Here is a 25,789-nt window from a genome sequence, read left to right as displayed (position 1 = left end):
CAAAGAGATGCTGTCTCACAACACAGATAGGAAGAAGACAGGGAGAAAAACATAATATGATAAATGGTATAATGGAAGCATTTACAAATTACTACTAAAACACCATCACTGGGAACAGTTAATTTTGACTAAAGGCAGTTTGGTAGGCTTGGCTCACGGTGGAGCCCCAAAAGAGGCCTTTTGTTAACTAAAAGTTAAGAAATAGCTGGGTGAGATGCAACAGAGTGATATTCCTGTAGCCCCTGCTACTTAAGGAGGCTGAGATGGAAGGATCATTTGTGCCCAAGAGTTTGAGGGCCTGGGCAACAAAGTGAGACAAAAAAGTTAACAGATTAACTGGGTGTGGTGGCATGCTGTTTGGGAGGCTGAGGTGGGAGGATAACTTGTACCTAGGAGTTCAAAGCGGAGGTAAGCTATGATCGCAGCACTGCACTTCAGCATGGGCAAGAGAGCAAGACCCTGTCTCTAAAAAAAATGAAATAATTTTTTAAAATCATGAGAAGAATGGATACCAATCCCTGCAATACAGGAAGTATTTAGGCTACCAGAGTTTCTGTTATGATGTGGTAATGCCTCCCCTTTCAGTCCACTCCTTTGGGCTGTGCCCATAGGCTGTGGGTTCACAGAACTAAGATGTTCAAACCGAGGGCTGACGCAGCTTTGAGAAAGTCTTAAGATTTTTTTTCTCTGGAAAAAGGGTGCCCATCTTCAGCTACTCATTGAAGGAAAAGGAACTTTCTTTTATTTCTATTTTTAATTGTTTTTTGTTGGACAGAGAAAAATCTTTAAGCATTTAAAACTCTAATCTGAGAGAATTTTCCTGAATCTTAATATCTCCTCTATGTCTACCATAACACCCCTAGAAAACGCTCATTACATGATGTAAAATCACAGCTTTAGTTTGTTAAGAGGGCATAATTCCAAGTGGACCATGGAATATTTATGTCTCTATGCAGCTCTTTGAAGGAATAATCTTATGTTTTTGTGTCTGTCGTGGGTCAGAGGTTCAAATCAGCACTTCTTTCTGTCACTCCTTATGTTTTACTATAATTTACAGCTCAGCAAGATGAATCATAAAACAAAAGTGTCTATTTTATTTCAGCAACTAATTCTAGTTAATCAAAGATTTCTAGCCCAACAACCCAGCATGAAACTCTGCATGGAAAATATGAGAAGAACAAAGCATTTTGTCAAATAACACATCTCATGATGTAAACACATATGTCTCTTAAAGGAAATTTTATCGTTTCCACATTATCGGCGTACAAAAGGAGCATTCTTGTCACAGACCTGGTGCGACTGTGGAGTCATCATCGTTGGAAACAAGAGCCTGATTAGGTTCCCACACAGATATGAATAGACTTTCCTTTTTTAGTGGAATAGCTGCTTTTATTCCTTTTTAAAACAGACTGGTAATTGTCACCCTAAAAACACTGAATTGTACTAGGGTAACATTTGTTTCTGCTCTTTTTTCCCATCTTTTTAGAATCGGCCAATAACATTACTATCCCTTCTGGTTGGTCCTCTTCTGGAAAGTCTGAGTTAATCCACAGCTGCGTGAATGTGAAAAAGGGACACAGCGGGCTAAGTCTGTTGGGTCTCTTGTCTGCTAATAAAGTGAACAGTCTGCAGGACAGATGTTAAGAGGATCTGTTAAATAAGTCAGTGGCAGAGATCCTGACCTCTGCCAAGGAACATTTTATTATTCTAGAAAGGGGCATAATTGCAAGGCATTGACAATTAGAAGAACTATAGTTTTTACTCACAGATTTCTTGTTCCTTGTTTCATCATTTGGTTGAAATGTAGTATCGAGGCCCATTCACTGAGAGGCAATGTGCTAAATATGATTGGGTTTAGTATAAACTGCAGATTACAGGATTTCCCCAAATCCCCAGGAAGTGGTTGGACCTTGGCTTTGCTTCAGTCTTAAACAGTTTTGTTTATTCAGCGTGTATCATTATACTATTTGTATAGTCTCACTTGCCACAGGGTACCATTGTACTAAAGGGACTATCAATCTTACCAAACATAGTTCTCTAACTATTAAATCCAGTGTAATGGGAAATGTAAACTAGAGATCAAATTAATAGAGGAATATCACACCATAAAATTGTTCACTGTACCTTATACCACTTAACCATTTATGGTGTGAATAAAATCATGTCTGCCACAGGCATTGCAAATTCCCTCATGTGCTGTAAAAGGCACTCTATGATCTGACCCCTTGATTACCTTTCCAGTCTCACCTATGATGTCTCCTGTACACTCAACCTGTGCCAACTGTTTGGTGTTTCTAACATGCCATGCTATATCTTGGTTCTACACCTACATGCAGGATGTTCTTTTTGTCTGGAATGCTTTTTCTTTTCTCTGCATCTCTGTCATTCTGCATCTTCTCCCTAAACCTAGTGAACTTATACTTTTCTTTCAAGGTTCAGTTTTACATCATCTTAGCCATGAAGGTTTCTACTACATACCCAGGCATAGCAAAGCACTTCCTCCCCGCATAGCATTTCCACTCTGGGAACACATCTACTTGAACAATTATCACATTGCTTACTAGACTGTGGGCCCACTAAGTGTGAGGGTCAAGATCTAGTCATCATAGTATGTCCCAAATAGAAAAGAGTGCTTTCTACACAATAGATACTTAACAAACATTTGGGGAATCAACCTATGAGTGAACTAATCAAATAATCAATCCTTTTAGTATGTTAATATGTATATATTCTGGCCTTGTCACTACTACTAGCACTGTAACAGGGTCTTACACTTTTAATATGACTTCCTTTGTTTTTGTAATGACTAATCTTCATTAGATTGATACATTCAGTTGCAAAAAAAAAAATGTCTCTTTACTAAAACTCATTGCCCATCTTACTCCACCTAGAATAGATAGGAGCATGAGATAAACTGTCCTTTTGGCTAATTCAGTTCAATTCAGTCAAGTTTATATAAAAGGAACAATCAAATTTAGTTATTTACACTGTTGCCTCACAATTCTATACACTCTAACCCAGGCCACGTACTAGCTGTGTGACTTTGGTTAAGTTAATCCATCTCTCTGGGCTTTTGTCTCTTCAACTATAAAATCAAAAGGTCTACATAGCACTTGATAGTGTACAAAGCACTTTTCACAATCATTTATTATATATTTCTTACAATCTCCCTATGGGAGGAAGTATTTTTCCTAATCCCATTGAATAAAATCTGGGTATCAGGATGATTAATTTGTCCAAGCTCATGGAACCAGTACTAAAGTTAGGACTTGACCCTCAAAGCCTCTGAGAGCCTTTCTAACTCTGGGAATCTATAGGCTTTTACAATCTCATTGTCTATTTGTGAAGGCTTTTCTTTCAATATCATGGCATTTGTTTCTTGACTAGTGGGAAGTCTATTTTAAAGTACCCTAATTGCTGACTGGCTGTCACTTCTTGCTAAAGAGCGCTGTAGTAGGCCTCATGCATTTTGAAATCAGGAGCAGTCCTCAGGCAAAGACATAAGGACAAAAGGATTTCAAAATGCCTGTACACAACCATCTTGGTCAATCAGTATATGAGTAGATATACAAGCATACATGCTATATACCTAAGAGATATAGTACATAATTTATAAATATTTGTTAGACTAGTGAGTGAATAAGAGAGATACAAGTAGAGGTATGGAGAGGAGTATTTACAGAGCGTACACCATGTAGCAGACACTGTGCTAGGCAACTGGCTTACATTATCTCATTTAATCTTTATAACAACGCTATAGGGGTATCATTATGCCCATTTCACAGATGAGAAGACTGAGGTTCAGAGAAAATTAGCTCATGGTACTTAGTTATTTTAACTGGGGAGGTCTTACAGAGCCAAGAAACATCACTTTCCTGAAACATTCGAGCCATTTGTGATTGTATAGACAGAAAACATGTAAAAGAACAAGCTAGCTGCCAAATAAAGGGTGGCATGTTGTTTCAATAAATGACCACAAATTATCACCTTATACTAAACGGTCATCTTCTGTTTCATAGTGAGGTATGTATGTCTGTATTTTGCAATAGTGTTTCATACTCAGGAAAGGTAGGCAGAGGTAGGTCTAAAATCAGGAGGGTATGGCTGGATATACATGAATTGTGGATGGCTATTTTGTTCTGCAACTAGGAAACAACTGATAAATGGATAAGGAAGTCTAGCATTTCCATCCAGAGTGCACACATAGTTTGCTACTATTTCAACAAAGCAGTTCTCTTACTCTCACCATCTCACTCCCTTCCCTCTCCATTGGGCTGTGACTGAGCCAATGACATAAAGATATGTTCTGCAGGGACTGCCGTTGGGTCCTGGGGTGAACCCCTCTGTGGACAAGAGGAGGATGTTCTGAGCAGGTGAATAGCAGCACTGCCGAGAGGCATCTTCTCCTTCCCATGAGGGCTAAAGAGCCCCTGAACCCTGGAGGGTGGCTCAGTGCAGGGAGGACTGGTGTGGGCACACACTCCATTCCAGGGCCAGTGAGTGTTTCTCCTTGTAAAAAAACCTATTTGTTTTTATTTATTTGCTTTTTTTTAAAAAAGCAGACCAAGTGATAAACTATTGAGACTGTGATACTGAACCTCCTTTCCTACAGTTTTTAAACTGGGCCTCTGAGAAGGAGTTTGATGCAATTCAGTGACTGAAGTAATACCTTTGTCCATTTGAGCATTAAATGACCCGTTGAAATACGCTTGTTTAGAGGGAATTTCAAAAAAATAGTACTTTCTAATTTTTTAAAAAAGTGTCTCCCAGCTGACTAGAGCAGAGCTTGGAAAATGCCATTCAATCACTTCCCACAGCCTCTCAGGTCAGCCTCTCACCAGCGTTAATTAAAGACAACCCCCTAGAAGATGAGAGGTTAAGTGAGAGCACTGCAGCGTTCTTCTCCAATACATTACTGTGAACATAAATGGCCATAATCTGTTTATAAGAAGGCTTCCTTTAGTACGGAGGTCTCACTAATGAAAAATTATAAGAGGCAAAGCGACATAATGTGACAACTGTTCATCGCAAAATACATTTTAAACTACCCATTTCCACATCCATTGTGCTTAAATAACACATATCATAAAGGAAATTGGTGTAACAGATGGTTTCAGTTCTGGGTAGCAAATGTAGACCAGTTTTCAGTGTGATAAAGTGAAATAGTAAAAGCCAGCGCATAATTCAGCCAGTCTCTTACCTAAAAGTCTTCCTTCCCCTCAAGTTAGAGACATTTTCCCTAGCAGCTTCAAGTATTCGTATATTTTCTCTTTTTACCAGCTGCTATATCTTCTGTAGTATAACTTGACCAACCTCTAAAACTGGACAATTGCTGAAATAATATGCTTCTATACTAGCCACTTTAAATTAGAAGTCTCCTTAAGCTACTGGGTTTATGGTTCTAAAAAGTTTCAAACACTGCCCAGAGCTATTTGTAAATTAAATCATTTAAAATAAAGCTCTTTAATACTCTATAATTAGTCTTGTCTCTCTGAACATGACTTTACTGTAAATGCTCCTTCCTGACTCTCCTATTGTCCCAAGATTCCTGAGAAGAAGGCAGCCAAGCGATAATTCAACATTATTGCTGCTTCAGTGCACTAATCGCTTAAAGAGCAGCAAAGACTCTGTGCTCTCTGCCCCACAGCTCCCACAGCCTCCTGGCCCGAGGCAGGCATCCCGACCCAGCCACGGCCAGATGTCAAGAGGAATACCCAGCTCCGGATGCAGCACGCGCTCCAGTCCAGTATGGTCGAACATCTGCTTCATCTGCTGGCATGCAACCTGCTGAACATGCTCGGAGGGCAGCCCAGGCTGGGGGTGGGCAAGGACACAACTCCCCAGCTATTCCGGGAGACTCATCAAAACTTTGAAATTACAAGACAGCCCCAGAAACTCTCAAAAGAATAGGGCTCTGGCATTCAGCAATAATATTCTAAGCATTTTCCTTACGGAAGCTACAGAAAAAAACAAGACAGCTTTTATCATAGTAGTTCTTCGTTAAAGTCTCTTAGGTGTGGAGTTTCTTCTGGACAGTTAGATGAAAATCTGAAAAATATGTGAACTCTTTAGGATCCTCAGAATGTCATGTTGACTTTGACATTTTTCCCTTTCATAAGTTAACTAAGTTACCTTTATTCACTTGAATGTTACAATAAGAGAGGAATAAGTTATGCAAGAAAGCTTCTAAATGACTGTGCTTCCTACATACCAGTCAACAAAGTTTAATGCAGAATCCTGGCCAAGAGGTAAAACTTAAAAGACACCTAAATCATCTACCATAGTCCTCTTTTGTTTACTAGATAAGAAATCTGGTCCAAGCCACTTAACCCATCTGAGCTTCATTTTCTTTTTCTGAAATATGGGAAAAATACTAAAACACATTTAATACAAAGGTTAAATATAAATTGCTTTTTAGACTGTAAAAGGCTATAAAATAGGTACTATATATGTATGTCTAGATACATATGTATGTATATACATATATGTTTGTATGTATGCATACATATATAATATTCATATGACTCCTATATTTGTTTTCTGTTTTGTTTTAGAAAGAAATTCTGGCTTCCTTTGTAATATCCAATTTATACATCAAGTACAGGTTTCCCGACAAGAATGATTCCATTTATCCTATGGGATCTCAGTAGACAGCATTCTATAAAAACTAATGAGCAGCTTCCAGGTTCTCACCAAATATCATATTTACTTCACTCTGAAAGATAGACTTATACAATTAAAGTCAGAAATAATATTCCCTTATTGAAAGCTTGAGTACACGGTGTGCTTTAGACTATAGAGGAGAGCTGTGACTGCTCTAGCCGGAAGTGACTGGCTAAAATAAAAGTTTTAGTTTTAAAGATCAAAGTGAAGCAAAAAATGAAGGGTAACAATCAAGTGGGTCTTGATGTTTTAAATCTGTTCAGTGAGATTCCGGTGGGTAAGTAGATGGTAGGTGGGGAAATTTGTTGAAACAAGTGAGATTTGAAGTCCCACTTCTTTACCATATATTCCTTTCCCTTTTTTCTATTTCCCCCACTAGACTGCAAACTCTGTGAGGGCAGGGACTTTGCTTTATCCATTGATATTTCCACAGTATCTAAAATAGGTTTTCTCAGCTTCAGCACTATTGCCATCTCGGACTGGGTAGTTCTGGGAGGCTGACCTGTGCACTGCAGAGCATTCAGAAGCATCCTTGCCCTCCACCCACTAGATGCCAGTAGTAAGCCCCTCCATCAGTCATAACCATAAAAAATACCTCCAGACCTTATTAATCACATCCTTGGAGTGGAGGGAATTGCCCTTGGTTGAAGACCACTGTCTAGAACAGCCTGATGTATAATGGGCACTAACTAAATATTTGGTGAATAATTAATTAAATTTATTATGTTTACATTTGCTTGCAAACTTTTTTTGAAGACTTTATTCTTTTAGAACTTTTATGCTCACAGGAGGTTACAGAGATTTTCTATATTCCCTTGCTTCCTTTCACGTACAGCCTCCCCCATTATCAGCAACCGGTTCCCAACCACCTGACTGGCACATTTGCTAGAACTGATGAGCCTACATTGACGCCTCACTATCACTTGATATCCACAGCATATGACAGGGCTCACTCTTGGTGTCGCATATGCTATATGCTATATGTCAGAGTACTCAGTAGACAAATGTATGATGACATGTATCTACCTCTCTACTTTCACACAGGATATTTTGACTACCCTAAACGTCCTCTGTGCTCTACCTTTTCATCCCTCTCCCTCTTCCCAACCCCTGGTAACCACTGATATTTTAAATTTCCATAGTTTTGCCTTTTCTAGAATGTCATATGGCTGGAAGCAAACAGTTTGCAGCTTTTTTTCAAATATCCTAGGCATGATCATTTATAAACTGTCTTAAATACAGATTTGAATACAACTCTAATGATACGATATGTGTCAAGTTATTTTAACAGTCACATTCAAAGCTAACAAGTGTGATTTCAAGCATGAAGAATTAAAAAAAGATGTAATACCAAATTCCTTCTTTAATTTAAAAGACTAGGTGAATTAGAGTCAATACTTGATATTTATCCTAAAAATAGAATTTGTAAGGTGAAAAGCAACTGTATTTCAAAACTGGCTTCAAATGAGCACTGTATGCTTTCACTTTGTGACATTTGAGAGAGTTAAATACATGGGTATATTATAAGCAAAAAATTGTTTGATACATATCTATCACTTATTTACTTTTGTTTTAGTTTGTTCTGCTCCAGGTCAAAATAGCTCCAGGGAGACTGCTGATAAGAAGATACCAAAGATCACGGTCTAGGTTAGTGTAGACATTCTAACAACCTATAACCTGTTAGTTACAGATATTATAGCTCGTATTATAAGAGAAATACACAGTATGAAATGAACTATTATGGCAATTTACTGAAAATTAAGAATTCTAGTTTGAATCTTTGCTTCATCAAATGACCATCAGTGTAGAGGCCTTGGAAAATTTATTTGGCTGTATTTTGCTTCCATTTTTTTAGTTCATTAAATGCAAGTGTAAAAACTTAGCTAAATCTGCACTGAATGATTATTAATATAAAATAATTCATGTTTATAAAACTGGGGGGGGAAGAGTTAAATTAGTTTCTCTCAATTTGACTCAAGATGACTCTACTGCTGTCATCAATTATAAGAGAAGGATAAAAGAAGGGAATATACACTTATTTTTTTTAATCCACATAGCAACCAATACAGAGTACTCAGTAGATGTTTAGTGCTTGTTTATTTATATTTAATTGAGAAAAGAATCCTTCATTAATACCATTTAAGTCTGGAAGATATGTAAGAGAATCCAGTCATTATTCTAATCCTTATAATCTAAAACAGCTAAAAGAAAGCAAGATGCTTTCAAATCAGCACAGAGAGTTTAAGCCATTACAACTTTCCCCTAAATTTACAATTTAGTTGGATTTGCACAAACATGCAGACCTGTAGCATGTGAACTTTTCTCAAATAAAACATCAAGGGGGAACTGGCAGAGTAGTAATAACTAAGTGCTAGTTCTAGTGGTCAGAAGTAAGGCAAAACCATCCAATTGTAACTTCTCAACCTCTTTTAATTAAAATATCATTAAAAATATTTTTGTCCTGCTCAGTCTGTTCTATTACCTGATAGGTCAAATATGTTATCATATCTTATTCTGACATAAATTTCCTAAATCCTGAATATCCTGGCTTACTCCATGGTTGGAAATTGGAGTGAAGCATTTTCTAAAACATTAGAATGTTTTGCTTTCACACTTTCTAATGCTTCATCTCTCTGCATTCAAGGTAGCTCATTGCAACAAAAAGAGCTGCAGATATGATATGCAATATCAACCAAAAATACTTTAAAACTTCAGTTTGGTAAAACAGGAACAGAAATACATGTCATTATTTTAGAAACGATTGCCTTTTATAAGAAGTCTATTTAAATACAAGTTCAGGTATGCACACCCTAGGAGCTGCTTATTGAGTGGATTAATTGGTAAGGCTAGAGCTAAATGACTTTTATCTGGGGGTTCTTCCTTTTTTCTTCTCTTTTTTTTTTTTTCCTCAGAGCTAAATGACTATTGGTGGAAATCTTACACTAGGAAAGATAGAGAAGCACACTGATTTTCAATGTAGCCGAATATCCCACCAATCCAATAACTTAAGCACAGTGATTAAAAGAGCTTTTGTGAGAAGAGTCAACTCTCTCCATTGTTAGGTATTACCTTAAAACCAAATGAAAAGCAGATTTCCAAATGAGACTCCAGTTTACCCAATGTTTTAATTTGTGAGTGGGTATAAACCTCTGCTTCACTGGCTAATTACAAGCTAGATCTCCAAGCTTTAGGAATTGTTCCTAGTCTGCATCCTTCTTTAATTTGCCTCATTTCTTTAGTCCCCATCAGGATTCAATCTGTACTTGCAATTTTTCTTAAGAAGCCCACCTAGAACTGAAAAGTTGTTTACACGAAATAATACCTCCTACAGACAGAGCACTTCACCAAATATCCGCACCCCCCCAAAAAAAAGTTTTCAAAGAAGTCTGAGTCTCAGATGGCCACCAAAAATGAAATCCATTAATTTATTCAGTTTACCAAATACTATGCCAGGTAATGCTAAGGATTCCACAGTAAACAAGAGACAAAATCCCTGAATTCAGTGACAAACTCTCTAGCAGGTTAGAGCCACCATCAGAAGTACTTCATGCAGTAAATCTAGAGTAAAACCAATGTTTACTGGGATATCGGAAAATTGATACCTATTCAGGGAACATTCACAGAAATCTAACCCATGCCTTATTACTGCATTTATTATTCACAACAACCCCGAGAATATATATTATGCCCCTTTTACAAGGAAAAAAGAGGCATTTTGAGAACAGTGCAAGATAACATCGCAAGCAATAGTGAAAACTCTAAACCAAGGTTCTAGTCCCATAAATGGAGCTCATTCTTTTAGACCCTGGCTCATCTGAGCCCAGCCATAAAGATCCTCCCAAGTTCTACCACTCTCTTAAAAGTCAAGACAGAGTAAGAGAGGTGAGTGAAGGTTGATTAAGAGAAAAGCAAGCATTTCCCTCGAAGCACAGCCCCAGGGCTGGCATCCTCAAAACAAGCTTTGAATCAATGCATTCCTCTTTCTCCATTGGGTAGCCAGTAATAGGTCACTCTAATCAACTCCTTATTCATCACTCTTCTCTATTAGAAATCAGAACCTCTCAAGCCCGCCCAGCAAAGCTAACTCTCCCTCCCATTCCCCCACAGCACTGAGGCATGCTTGCAATTGCAAATAAAAAGACAGAGTACCACAGTGCAGAGCCTCTAAATACAATATCATAACAATCCAGGCTGGAACTGAAATAGAAATAGGGCATTCCCAATACTGATGGGGACTTCCTCGCTTTCCATTTGTAGCATGGAACTTGACAACATCATTTAAATAAAATACGTGCTTGTATTCACTTTTGCAAAAACTTCAATTGTTCTGTTCCATCTTTACAAACTTGGCAAGACTTTAATAGTTTCATTCAAAAATAACTTATGGTTGACAGGTTTTCTTAGTGCTCTAAGACTCTAATTATATTCCTTTCCTCAAATCTCCCATAAACTACACATAATGCCCATCAAGTAAAAGTGAAACTATATTTATATCGATATTTTTGAATTATCATATGCAATTCTTTTATTTACGCTACTACTACCCATACTATCATTATAAGAACTAGCCTGTTAAAATATGTTCCAACTAAAGCTTGGTGAGCTTTGAATGCTAGATAAAAATCATTCTCTGAAGCTAATGAAGACAGAAACTCTGCCTGTAACAATATTAAGTTTGTTTTCTCTGGTGATTCAGAGATGTGAGCAATCTGTCAGTAATGCATTGAGTGAAATTACTTGTCTTGTAGGAATAACTGCTGACAGTCACTTTATCTCAAGGCTGACCCAAACATCTCCCTGCTGACAAACAAATTACTATGTCTAACTTTGAAAAGGTAACTAGCTTGTTTTAATTTTGATTGGTCTTTCAGAATCTCTTACACATGTACTCAGCCCAATCCTTCATTGTAATTTTTTTTAAGGCAACAAAAAGTGTTGAGAGGGACATGTTTGAATTAATAAGAAAAAAAAAAATCACAAAAGAAGAATCCTATTATTTGAAACTAAAAAAAGGAACTGCTATGCTTCCTTCCAAGACTGTTATGTGGATGAAACTGGTGTGTCTATACAACATTAAGACTGGCAGCACCGCCAGTGACTGACTGGGTGAGTGAACACATTACTGAGACAGTATTGTAGGAATTAATTCTCTTCAATAAAGTGATTTTTAAGGCTCATATATTTCACAATCTAAACATATGTCACTGTTTCATAAACAAAATAAATGGATTAAAATAATACATTACCAATATGCTGACACATGGAGATATTTTAATTAGAAATTCTTAAGCTGTGTGGTATTTAACTGCTGTATTTGCTAAAGGAAAGCATGCATCATTTAATAAGAAGGCATGAGACAGGTGTATCACTTTGCATATGGTACCAGATTTTGTTTAACATAAGCTGCAACTATGAAACAACACGACTTCCGATTAAAAACAAAACAAAATAAGATCTTTCATATTGAAAGTAACCACATAAGATGAATCAATACACTCACACCACTTTTTCATTTTAAAAAAAGTCACTCAGAGCTTAGTTCCTGAGACAATTTTCTTCAGAAACAATCTGACATCATAGCTATTTAAAGGCCATATTTACATGACTGCCTCATTATTCTGTCCCCCCCCCCTTCTTTTGCATTCTTTTTGACTTACTTAAGGACCAATGCTAACATAGCTGAAGAAAGCAAATGGCAACTGGTTCTGAAATTTATAAGGGTGAGAGAACTGGAATAAATAGCAATATAATGTATTGTTTACTGTAGCAAGTGCCCTCTGTTCTCTAAAGGTCAAAAACATTGTAACCTTAGAGTTACAGTTTCTGATTGTTCCCAGGGTTAAATACATTATCAGAATTAATGGTTCAAGCCCCTCAACCTTCAGATACATGAGTATTCATGCCTCCATCTGCTGAACTGTTCAACTAAAAATAGCATTCTTTGGGCTTCTCTCTCCGAATATTGTGCCCCTGAGGCAGAGAAAATCAAGCCTTATATCAGCACAGTAGTATTTTAAAAATGGCTTTCTTGAGTCTTCCTTATTTTAAAGACAGAAAGAACTGGAATATGCTAATGCAAGGAGGGCCTTTCCACTTTATGTACCTTTTGTCTACTTGATAAAATTTTAGGGTATAAGTATAAATGTTAAGATTTACCTAAGCTCATTAATTTTAGAAATAACAACTTTTGAAAGTCAGACTAACTGTAATGTTAAGTAGAGAGGACTGATTCTGAGAAATGCGTGGGGTGGGGTGGGGGTGGGGGTGGAGGTGGGGGTTATATGTGTTTGGGGCTTTTTCTCCTAAGAATCTCTGTTTAGAAATAAGACCAGTTAGCATGACTGTAATGCTTTCTTCGCAGCAATAGTTTATCATGATCATGACTGTTGACAAAGCCGTGACATTTTAGCTTGTGGAAGGAGGGGAGAAACCCTAGCTGGGAAGGAAAGCAGATTTTAATAGCAATAAAGCAAGATATTAAAATTTGCTCGAGATTTAAAATACTACTATCTAGCAGCTTAGACATTGGTGTCTACTGTGCTACTAGTGGATGTCCTGATAAACATGTTACACTCATGCATGAAAGTGTGGGAAACCTGTCTTTCAAACAAGGCCAATCTTTTCTAACCAGTGTCCATACAAGCAAACAGATCAAAGGTTTCCCGACATGCAGGCAAAAATGTGCAAAACATGGAGGCTAGAGAATGGAGCAAGAATAAGCAAAAACCAAGGAAACTATCAAAGCAGCCAAACTTAAACTGCAAGGCTATGAAGGTTCTTGCATTCATGGGTTTCCTATTTAGCCTAATTAAAATGACAGACATGTGGCATATGCTGTGCTTCTAGATCAGTGCTACGCAGCTCTGGCACTCACATGTATGACATCATAGTTTCCAGAAATGCAACAGAAGCCAGATTTGACACATCAGGGGTCAATGATGTTGTGGGGGTGGGAGTGTGGGAGGTGGGAAAGAAGCCAACCTAAGTGAAAAATTGGGCAAAAGAAGAGATTGGGTAGAAATCTGGCTAAGGAAAGGTTGATGGGATAGAACACGACGTCTCAACAGAAAATAAAAGTTAAAGAGAAAAGGAAGTCTTGAATGTGAGCCAAGGCCGCCTGCTTTCACATTCTTCCAAGCACTTAAAAGCTTCTCACGCTGACTATCCTGAGTGGGTAAGTTTGCTAACTGTCATCACACACAAAGGCTTGTTCCTAATATCCAGTTACCTCTCTTTTTAGCTTTCCTGAACATAGATTTTCAGAAAAGCTTCTTCCTAATATCCAGTTATCTCTCTTTTTAGCTCTCCTGGATGTAGTAGAAATATGGCACTCTCTCTATAGCCAAAAGAAAAGAAATTTCTTCTGACTGCAGAGAAGACAGCAGACCCACTGGCAGTATGTGTCTAGTCACGTCTGAGTGGAAACCCCCATCTACCCGTTATCTCAAAGCAAAAGCAAAGAGGGAGGCAGGCGGCAAGCTCTGGATCCTTCCTTAGGCTACTTTCACGGGGCCTTTGATCTTGGCCTCTTCCTTCTTCTGAGGAGTGATCTTTCCCTATCATTTTCCAAAGAGGCAGATTTAAAAGCAGCAGAAAAGATAATGTCAAAGGGATCCTTTATTGATTACACAGTGTTTGGCAGGGCCAAAGGGAGTTGAATATGCAACCTTGCTAATGTAATTATTTTCTTTTTAAAATTTCATTTCCTATCCTTCATTAGGAAAATTTGGTATTAGATCTAGCCCAGAAAATTAAAGTGTTTTTCAGTCTGAGGTAGCCTTTATCTATTTTCTAAAAAATGCAACAGATAGCTGGGACTTCTCCATCTGACAGTCCTAGGGAGGAACCCCAATGACACAGGAAAGGAATTAAGCATGAAATTGGAAAGAGGAGGACTAGGTGCCTATAGAAAAAAAGGACTTGGTTTTCAAAAGAGCCACATAAGCCATCTTCTCTCAAATAGTAAGAAGATCCCACAAAAACAACAAAGAGCTTTCCTGGAATGTTAAACATGAAAAGGGTACTACAGACGTTTATCTGGCAAAAGCAACCAGCCAGGCCAAGGCACCCACCCCTACTTCAGCCTGAGAAAACTAAGTTAGAAAACCCAGATTAGGTAAAGTTAGAAACCCTGGCTAATAACCTTGACTTGATGAGTATTTTATAATCTTGTTTAAACCTTCTGAACCTTGACTGTTTTATCTACATGAGCAGAATTATATTTTATCACATCTACAGAGTTAGTCTATGGTCAAATAATTTTTTTCAAATGTCTAAGTATTTTTTAAATACTATACAACCCTATACATAAGAAAAGGTAAAATAGTGAGGGAAGAAAAAGAGAGTAATAAAGACACTTAGAATATAAAGAATTTGCCTGATTCTTTATATAGCAATGAACAGCCTTAATTCTGGGGCACTGCTTTGGGATTTGCCTTTTTCTCTGAAAGAAAGGAGCAAAGGAAGAGACTCCTTAGGAATGAGAAAAAGGGAAAGATTAGGTATAGTGTTTAGGCTGAATGTCTGCCACTTTTTAAAACGCCTAGAATATGACTAAACAATCCAGTCCCCCACCCAATGAAGCACCAATGGAAGCATTCATACCTCAATCTGTTTGTGGTTGTAAGAGTGGCCACCACCATGTTCAAAGGTGTCCAAATTCCTGCCAAAACGGTCACTTAGGCCCTTTAGCCTTGGGTTAATTTGTGGGTGGGAGACATGACCCTTCTGTTTAGTAGCATATTCAGAAAAAAAAAAAAAAAAAACAAAACATACTGTCAGAACTCATGAAACAGAATACATATTTCTAAATCCAGGATATTGACCGCATCAAAGAAATGAAAGTGGAAGGTTTAAGACCCAGTTTCTCTCTTTTACAGAAACTTGGCTATAGGATCAAACAACAGTACCGGTTTATTTTTTCTGCCTCTGACTCTTGAAGATGCTCTACAGTAAAGCCAAGGAAGAGGAGACATAGATTAGGTTGATGATGGAGAGGGTTCTTTTTAGATTTGTCCCAACTACAGTAGTCAGTAGTGTGGAAGGTGACGGTCTGCAAGAGAAGTAGGGTTGCTGCTCCTCTTAGGTAAACTTTCTAGCTCCTCCAGGCAGCCCATAATGGGTTACATCTTTATGGCTTCCTGGATGAGGCTTATGGCAAAAACTTCTCAAAGTATTGCAAAAAAAATTCTTTATTTGCAGATCCAGTTGGAAACATTCAAAATGATGTTTTTTCATGGTACAATAGTTGTATACTTCTTATGTCCAAGATGCATAGGTAATAGCAACACAGAAATAAAAACGCCTCGCCAGATGCTATTCTCTAGATGGTTTAAGAAAACTCAAAAATAATCACAGAAAATTTTAAGAATAAAAATTATCTTTGATAAACTTCCCACTGTATTGAATTCAAGTTATTGTCATATACTTCCTAAATATTTCAAATACTGAAACTTTGACTTATTTTAATGATCTTTCCTTTTTTATTTTATAATTAGAAGATATATTCATACTGAAAGTCAGCGGCCTATTCCAATGTAGAATGGTATAAGGATCACTTAGTCCTACTTCAAACTTCTCATTTTACTGTAAAGAAGATAACGTGTGAGCGATTTTTCATTTAGGTTCCAAAACACTTTCTCTCCAGAGTTAGCTTTATAAATAAAGAACACCGATCCAGAACTTGGTCAGCCACTGTGCCCAGACTGTGACCCTGGAAAGGATGAGGATACACATATTCAGGAGCAATGTGTATACTTTACCAAATAATTATCAAGTAATCTGAGAATAACAACTCTTCTAGCAGGTCAAGGCTGCAGTGGCCAGGAGCGGCCACTGCACTCCAGTCGGGGCGACAGAGTGAGACTCCAACTCAAAAAAAAAAACAAAAAACTTCTTTATTTTATAAACTGCAAGAAAGAAAATACCCAACATCATTTTGTGTTTTGACACTTATATGTAAAAGCTAATCAGGACATAAATGGAAACATGGATGAAAAATTGACAACATAGTCAATAACAAAATAAAAAATTGTAAAACGATTAACTCACCTGGTAGAGAACACATAATACCAAGTCATAATGTGATTTTTTTTCCTTTAAAAATATTGAAACTGGCAGTTTTCTCTTCTATTTGCAGTATGGTAAGCATGTAAGGTGTTAATCCTTCTGGCCTACGCTTAAAAAATTATTTAACATTCAGGCCATTATTTAGCATACAGCTGGTTAGCAGTTTTCCACTAAAGTACTGGCTCCTATCCCACTTTTTTTTCTTCTGGCACTTACCTGGAGCTGTAAAGGGCTGAGTCCAGAAGCAGCAGCAGCTGCCATTGTTGATGGAATGAACTGTACGGGATAGTTATCACCTGTCGGAAAGAACAATGCACACAGGTTTAGACAATGCACAGGGAATCGCAGCAGACAAGTACAAACATGGTCCTTGGATTGCCTGAGCTTTACAACGTTGCTCTAAGCCCAAACATCTGCAGAAACAAAAGGCTTAGTTGGGCACAGACTTGCACTGCTGCCTTGGAACTTTTTGTTAACAGATAGCTGGTAGGCAAACTGGCAAAACATGAATGTGATGTTAAAAAAATTAAATGTGCAATTCAAGCATGTTCACTCCATTACAAATCTTGTAATACATCATTTTTTTAAGAGTAAAAAAAATATCTTAAAGCCAGGATGACACTCAGTACACTGAAGAAGCACTGAGGCTTTTATACTAGAACAACAAAAAAGTTTTGGCTTGGCAGGCAAGACAGTATTGAGAGTGCAAAAAGGACTATGAGCTATTGACTGCCCACAGTTCTAAAGTTTATTTGATTAAAACAATTTAAAATTTATTTGATTAAAACAATTTAAAATACAACTTCTTCAATTTAGGATGGCTGAGAGGGCGGCTAATCTTATCTACCAGTATTCTATGAAATGCCTGGGATACCAATATCTATGCAAACCATATTTTTCAGAATTAACTGCTGGTATGGTACTAGTAGAACCCAACACACAATCATGCACACTAAGAACTTATCAAACATTGTTTGATGATGGTTTGATTCAATGACCACATATTTTACATGGCATGTCTGTACTAAATGCCTCGCAAAGATTGAGCATGGTTCAGCAGAGATCAACGCTACATTTAATGTGTTCCTGACTCCAGACCACTTCTAAACAGGGAGACTGAAGTATCTTCTGTGACCTAAGGACACAGACTGTATGCAGTGACCTGAAGAAGCGAGAAAAAATGCTGAGGAATCTATCATGATAGTAGTGACTGAAATAAAAATTAGTATTTATGGATAAATTACAAAATATCAGTGACTTAATGGAGTATCACTTTGGCTTCAGCTACTTATTTAAAGTCAGTGTTATGTACTATCTCTAGGCTACATTTTAATAGGCTGCTCCTCCACACATTTTTGACATTTATAATAATCATGCTGTTTTGCATGAACTTTTCCTCACTGAAAGCTGAGTGTAATAATGAATAGACAGTGTAGAAAGAATCACAGTGATAAAGGCAGTCAACTAAAAAACAATGAAACCTCTCTTTTTATTTTCTTTCTTCTCACAGACACTAATATTGGAGTCTTCCTTGTGCCCCTGGTTCCTTGAAATTCATCCTGCTTGCCGCATGAAGTGCTGGCCCAATGTAAATGTTAAGTTGCTTTCACTTTTAACAAATTGTTAGCTTCTAATCTACACAGTCTCTTTGCATCATATCCATAATACCTCATCAGACCATTGAGCACAGTGTGTGCTTGTACACAGTCCAGTAACAATTGGCTTCTGATTGCATATGGAGCGCTGCTACAATGCATTCACTAACACTATATTGTGCTGGTCTCCTATGGAGTCATGTTCAAAATATCTGATCTTGTTTTTTCCTTTCCATGAGGCTGATTTTGGTTTGCAGTGCTATATAAGCTTTTTAAAAAAGATAACTAGGCCGAATTATTTTTTATAGGAAATGACTGTCACTTTATGCTTAAATAATTCTACTGATCTTCTTGATATTTAAACTAAATTATCTGAAGAAAGAATATCCTAATCTAAGTCAAATAGTATTTCTTTGGTCAATATCTTATCAACTAAAAAAAATGCAAAACGATGCTGAATTAATGATGCTTCAAAAATAGAAAACACACACAAACACACACACACACACACACACACACACACACATACACGCACACACACACACACACACACACTCCATTCCAACCATCAACATGGACTGCCTCCCAGAACATTTTAGAGCTGTTCTTTCTTTAAATATCATGCATTATTCATACTAACGCTAAACCACAACCCCCCTCCCTGTAAGTTTAATACCAGTTGCTTTATTTGTACTAAAACATTTTTCATGTCAAACATATTTTTAAAAATCAAACTCTAAAAGAATTCCCTGGGGCACTCCTTTTTTCATAGCTGTCATGCTTCTATGCTATGAAATAGCTGATTTTTTTTTTTTACAGTTTTTGGCTTGCCAGTTAATTTATTACTATCTCTACCACACCCTGTGGTACTCTCCAGCTCACCTGCTGGCTACAAACAGCTTTCTTTCCACTGCTGACAAGCATATTTTTAAAATGTTTTTAACCTTTCTGCTGGCTTGAATCTGTATATCTGAATATAATCTTTAGAAAGTCATTTCTCTGTAATATATCATTGTATCAATACTAAAAGTAAAAATGAATACATTAGGGTAACAGAGTGTATCTCAGAAGATGATTAAGAAGAGAGAGAAAAAGGGAAAGGCAGCAGAAGTGAAGACGAGGGACAAGAAGAGGGGGATCTAAAGTAGAAGAGAAAAATGTAAGAGGGAGAGGGATTTAAGGGTATTGTGAAGTTTAGTTTTTTAATAGCAAAGTTACATGCTTCCTCCTCTAGTTTTTTCTGTGTAAGAATCGATCAAGAAAAAAGTGCTCAGTGCCTGACTTGGCAAGGAATCAGTCAACATGTTGTAGCAATTTTTTTCAAATTTGTCTCTGGATTTGAAATGCTTGCGTGAGGATCCATTCTTTTTAAATTTGTACAATGGAAAATGAAGCCTGTTGGAACAGGTTGGCTTTAGGCACTGCCATAATCTGGCCCTTGCTCCCTCTAGGGTAAGAAGACAAACTCCAAAAGCCAAAGTGGGAAATAATGCCCATTCTGTAAATCCATTTTTCTATCCTTCTATGTCTTCCAACAGTTTTTCTCTGAAGATTGCAGAGAAAATACAAAGCAGTATTTATCTTACAGAAAATTTGCTTGACATTAGTTTTACTAGTTAGAATAGACAACATTCCTTTGGAATCAAAGCAGCAAGCGTCCCTAAGTGAGAGAGAGTACATTCTTAAATTTTCAGAGGACTGAAACGAAGCCAAAGCTTAGTAGAACTTAATTACAGGAGATGGAGAGCTTTTACTAAGAACCTACGACTCATTAGATTCAGGCTACCTCCTGTGAGAAAACTTTTAATTTGAATGATTCAGATATAAATTCCACTTTTTTAAGAGTACAAAATTCCATGGGTAAAATTCTGTCCATTACTTTTATTCTTCAGAAAGGCAAGAGACAGGATAGTTGCAGTATCCTGAGATAGTAACTTCACATATTAACACACCAGATAAATAATTTAGAGAGGTTGGGAGAAGTAAAGACAAACAAACAACAAAACAAAACAAAACAACATATTCTAGGAGAGTAGACTCCAGAATTCTTTGCTAAATTCCCAGAGTTGGAATTCAGTCTCATACCTAATTTCCCACCCACCAAAACAGAAAACAACTTGTTACACACTACTAACTCACAAATTATTGTGCAGTGCCATCATAGGATGATAGGTTCTCTGTCTGTAGACCCCACTTTCATGAGCTGGAGCCATTCTTGTTATAATATGAAAATATCTGAATCATAACCACCACTGCAAACTTGAACATACCACACGGCATGGGTCTTGCTAAATGTATGTATTCAGTTTAGTAAAATACGACAACTCTTCTATACTCTGAGGGAACGCCATAAGTCTGAATTTATCTTTGTGGGCCACCACATTGCAGCAAATGTTAGCAAATAATAGGTGACACATTTAGAACAGTAAAAATAAAACAAAAGCTTTAATTTTTTCTGAGGAAAAATGAACAAAAAAATTAGCAAAGATTGTGATACATACTGCTGAGATCACCATGCTCTTATTTCTCCTGCCAAATCTCTCCTTCTCTATTCATCAAAAAATAGATCAATGATGAAAACTGTCTTGATTCCAGGACTTTCTCTAAGATCATCTGCATTGTTTTGCATACCTTTAAGAAAGCTAAGGATCAAGGATCAATATTAATTCTTTCACGTATTTTAGTTCATAGTTGCATCCAGACCCTTGACTTTTCATGAAATTTTTCACAATGACAATTAAATAAGTGATTATGAGTGAACTAACCTTAATTCATGCCCATTACAAGAAATCAACCAAAGGAAAAAAAAAGACCCTCAAAGTTCATGCCTTCATGATAGCTCTCCAATGATATAGCCTCCATACATGAAGGAAAACACAGTTAAAATAAATTGTTTTTTTTTTTTTTTTTTGAGTTGGAGTCTCACTCTGTCACCCAGACTGGAGTGCAGTGGCCGCTCCCAGCCACCACAGCCTCGACCTGCTGGGCTCCGGTGATCCTTCCGCCTCAGCCTTCCAAGTAGCCGGAATTACAGGCGCGCGCTACCACGCCCGGCTGATTTTTTGATTTATTGTAGAGATGAGGTCTCGCTGCCCAGGCGGGTCTCGAACCCGTGGGCTCAGGCAATCCACTCACCTCAGCCTCCCAAAGGCACGGGATTACAGGCTGAGCCACCGAGCCCGGCTTAAAATAATTCTTGACCTTTATACAACTAGGTTAGTTTACATAGGTAAACATATTTTCTTCCTAGTCCTCAACACTCATTTAAAAATGAGGATACTAATCTGAGGAACCTCAGAAATGCTTTGATTCCAAATGAATAGATATCATTAATCAAGCATTACAATAATGGTTACACATCTCTACTTTAAAATATTCTGGATGATATGGAATTGAATGGCTTTACAAGATGTCATCTGAATAGCCCCACACATATAAATTACATTTTATTCACAGCAAAAAAGTTAGATTTCCTTAAGATCACACATACTTAGACATGTCCCTAAGATTATGGAATATCAAAATCAGAGAAATTCAGTCTCAATTCTATCTCCACTATTTCCAGATGTGAAACCCTTAGAAAAGTTAGTTAACTTTTTAGAGTATTAGTTTCTTATTTTATTTTAATGAAATAAAGATAATGTCACTTATTACCACTGATGTCTAAGATTATTATGAAAATTAAATGAGATTATACAAACACATGTGGGGAGTTATCTTGGCAATAACTGGTGCTCGATAAGTGCTAACTAAAACAAATGAATTAAAAATAAGCATTTTATAATTGTATAATCATAATAATTATATACCAACCAATTAGACAACCTAGAAAAAAATGAACAAATTCCTTGAAACACACAAATTACCTAACTGGCTCAAGAAGAAATAGAAAATCTCAACAGACCTATAACAAGTAAAGAGATTGAATCAGTGATTTTAAAAAACAAAACGCAAACAAAGATCTCCAAACAAAGAAAAGTCCTAGACTAGATGACTTTATTGATGAATTATGCCAAATGTTCAAAGAAGAATTAACTTTAGTCCTTCTCAAATGCTTATGAAAAATTGAAGGGAAACGATCATTTCTAACTCATTCTATGAAGTCAGCATTACCTTAATACAAAAACCAGATAGAGATATCACAGGAGAAGATTACAGACCAATCATGAATTTTGAAAATTATAGAACTCATGAATATAGATGTAAAATTCTCAACAAAATATTAGCAAGTCAAAGCCAATGGCATATTAAAAGGATTATTTATCAGGACAAAGTGGGATTTATCCCAGGAATGCAAAGATGGCTCAACATAATCAAGTCAGTATCATGTATTACTTAATAGAACAAGAAGGAAAAAACAGATAATCATCTCAATTGACACAGAAAGATATTTGACCAAAATCCAATATGCTTTCATCATAAAAATTCTCAGAAAACTAGGAAAAAATTCCTCAGCACAAGGGAAAGTATTTATGAAAAAAACCATAGCTAGTCAGGCATGGTGCCATACACCTGTAATCCCAGCTACTTGGGAGGCTGAGGTGAGGGGATCACTTGAACCCAGGAGTTCAAGGCTGCAATAAGTTGTGATCATGCCACTTCACTCCATCCTGGGCAACAGAGCAAGACCCTGTCCATTAAAACAACAGCAACCAAGAAAACCCCACAGCTAGCATCATACTCAATGGTGAAAGACTAAAAGCTTCTCTCCTAAGATCAGGGACCAGACAATGATGCCCACTTCCACTGTTGCTATTCAACATTGTACTGGAATTTCCAGCCAGTGCTATTAAACAAGAAAATGAAACAAAATGGATTCAAACTGATAAGAAAAAGGTAAAACTATTTTTATTTGCAAATCCTATATTTAGAAAATTCCCAAGGAATCCAGGAGAAAGCTTTTAAAGCTAATAAACAAATTCAGCAAATTACAAGGTATAAGATTAACAGGCAAAAATCAGTTGTGTTTCCAAACGCCAGAAATGGACAATCACAAAGAAAAAATTAAGAAAGTAATTTTATTTATGAAAGTATTTAAAACAACTAGATACTGAGGAAGCTAATCAAGGTGATGAAAGACTTATATACTCAAAACTATAAAACATTGCTGAAAGAAATTAAAGGATTGCATAAATAAATAAAAAAAGGCATCTATGCTCATAGGTAGGAAGACTTAACATTGTTAAGATATCAATACCATCCAAAGAAATCTGCAGATTCAATGCGATGCCTATCAAATTACAAAATCTATTTCATGGAAATGGAAAAGCCAATCTTCAAATCCATAGGGAATTACTAGGGCCAAATAACTAAAACAAGCTTGAAAAGGAAGAGTCAAGTTGGAAGACTCACATTCTCTCACTTGAAAATTTGCTGCAATGTTACAGTAATTAAAATAGAATCGTGCTGGTTTAAGGACAGATATATAGACTGATGGAATAGAACAAAAGCCCAACAATAAACCCTTACATATATGATTTTCAGCAAGGGTGTAATAACCATTTGATGGGGAAGGACAGTCTTAACAAATGATGCTAATAAAACTGAATATCCACATATAAAAGATACAAAAAAAAGAAAGGATTTACCTTACATCATATACAAAAGTTGACTCAAATGGATCAAATATGTATGCTTAGAAGCTAAAACTATAAAACTCAGAAGAAAACTTAGCTGTAAACATTCATGACATTGGATTTGACAGTGATTTCCTTGAAATGATATCCAAAGCACAGGTACCAGAGCAAATAAAATAGATGAACTGACTTCATCAAAATTAAGAACATTTGCACATCAAAGGACACTATTAAGAAAGCTAATAAAACAACTTACAAAATATTTGCAAATCATATATCTGATAAGACATTAATATCCATGATATATAACAAACTGAAACTCAACAATAACAAAAAAACTCAATTAAAAAATGGGAAAAGTAGTTAAATAGTTCACAAAAGGAGATATACAAATGACCAAGCACATGAAAAAATGCTGAACATCATAAATAATTAGAAAAATATAAATCAAAACCACAATGAGACAATACTTTGTACCTACTAAGATTATTATAATAAAAAATTTTAATGGAAAATAATAAGTATTTTCAAGGATGTGGAGAAATTGGAAACTTCTTACACTGCTGGTGAGAATATAAAGTGGTATAGCTGCTATGGAAAACAGTTTGGAGGTTTCTCAAAAAGTTAAACTCAGAACTATCTTGAGTTGACCCATCAGTTCAAACTCTTCACAAGTATATATCCAAAATAATTCAAAGTGAAAACTCAAACATATATTTGTATAACAATTATTCATAATAGCCAAAAGGTAGAAACAAACTAGGTGTCTATCAACAGAATACAGTCTATACATACAACAGAATGCTAATCACCCATAAAAAGTAACTGCATTTTGATATGTGTTACAATATGGATAGACCTTGAAATGTAACGCTTACTGAAAACCAGACACAGAAGAATAAATGCTGCATGATTCAATTTACTTGAAGCATCCGGAATAGAAAATTTCATAGAGAATAGATAACAGAGGTTACCAGAGGCTGGGGGTAAGGGGACAGGGCGAGTTATCATTTAAAGGATACAGAGTTTTTATGTCTTAATGCCACTGAGTTGTATACTTACAGATAGTTTAAAATAATGAATATTATGTTACATATATTTTACTGCAATAAAAAGAAGCATTAGGTATACTTGCAAAATGACCTTCAACAGGTGGATGTTAAGACTCTGTCTAACGTTAACTCAACTTTCTAATGACATTTCTAATGGATAAGGATGTAGTTTAATGGGCTAGTTAAATCTGCTCAGTTTCATGGTCAGAATTTACTCCCAATTCCAGTGCTTTATAATTTTCAAAGAACTTTTATACATTTTACTAAATTTAATTTTCACAGTCATTCTGAGTAGTGAACAAATCACGATACTGTTTTTAGATGACAAAAAAGTGAGGTTCAGCAGGGTTAAATAATATGTTTAAATAAGAATGAAATAAAATAATCCATGTAAAATATTTAGCATAGTATCTGGCACAGTAATCATTCAGTAAGCTTTAATATTTTCATACGATAGCTAGTAAGTAAATAGAGGAACCATGAGAGGTGACATCCTACTCCTAAGCTCTCCTAGGAACTTCAAGATTGCGGCCCAGTAGTAATCATTTCAAAAATCCCAACTCCATAAAGCAATGGTCAGTTGCATCACCCCTGGAGCATGAAGGAGGTCTTTCACTGTTCTTATTTTTCAGGCAAGCTGATCTGGATCTAATATACACATTGGCTACTGTGCAAGAGGCTTTATCTTTTAATTGTCTCAAACATCAGTGCTCAAATGTATTCATCTTACTCTCGATCAGTGCATCTCTCAGTATCATGATTTGAAAGAATGAAGCAACCAAAAGTCTGTGGTTTATGTTCTGGGCCCTGATAATGAGTTCCCATCTAGAAAAAT

At 36.5% G+C, this 25,789-nt stretch overlaps 1 protein-coding gene across 1 annotated transcript in view; it reads right to left on the bottom strand.

The window, feature by feature from the left end:
* The window catches only part of LOC103251230 (transcription factor SOX-6), a gene marked incomplete at both ends in the record, with an annotated part of 307,315 nt that overhangs the window by 59,518 nt on the left and 222,008 nt on the right, over positions 1 to 25,789 (bottom strand). Inside the window, 2 exons of the mRNA XM_008049817.2 lie at positions 15,268 to 15,390; positions 16,948 to 17,027. Of these exons, the coding sequence (XP_008048008.2) occupies positions 15,268 to 15,390; positions 16,948 to 17,027 (203 nt within the window). The remainder of the gene's footprint in view (positions 1 to 15,267; positions 15,391 to 16,947; positions 17,028 to 25,789) is intronic.

Source organism: Carlito syrichta, unplaced genomic scaffold (assembly GCF_000164805.1).
Source record: "Carlito syrichta isolate Samal-C Ts95f unplaced genomic scaffold, Tarsius_syrichta-2.0.1 Scaffold137424, whole genome shotgun sequence".
Lineage (NCBI taxonomy): Eukaryota > Metazoa > Chordata > Mammalia > Primates > Tarsiidae > Carlito > Carlito syrichta.
Note: the sequence above shows the minus strand (reverse complement) of the source record. Positions and strands in the feature narration are given on the sequence as shown.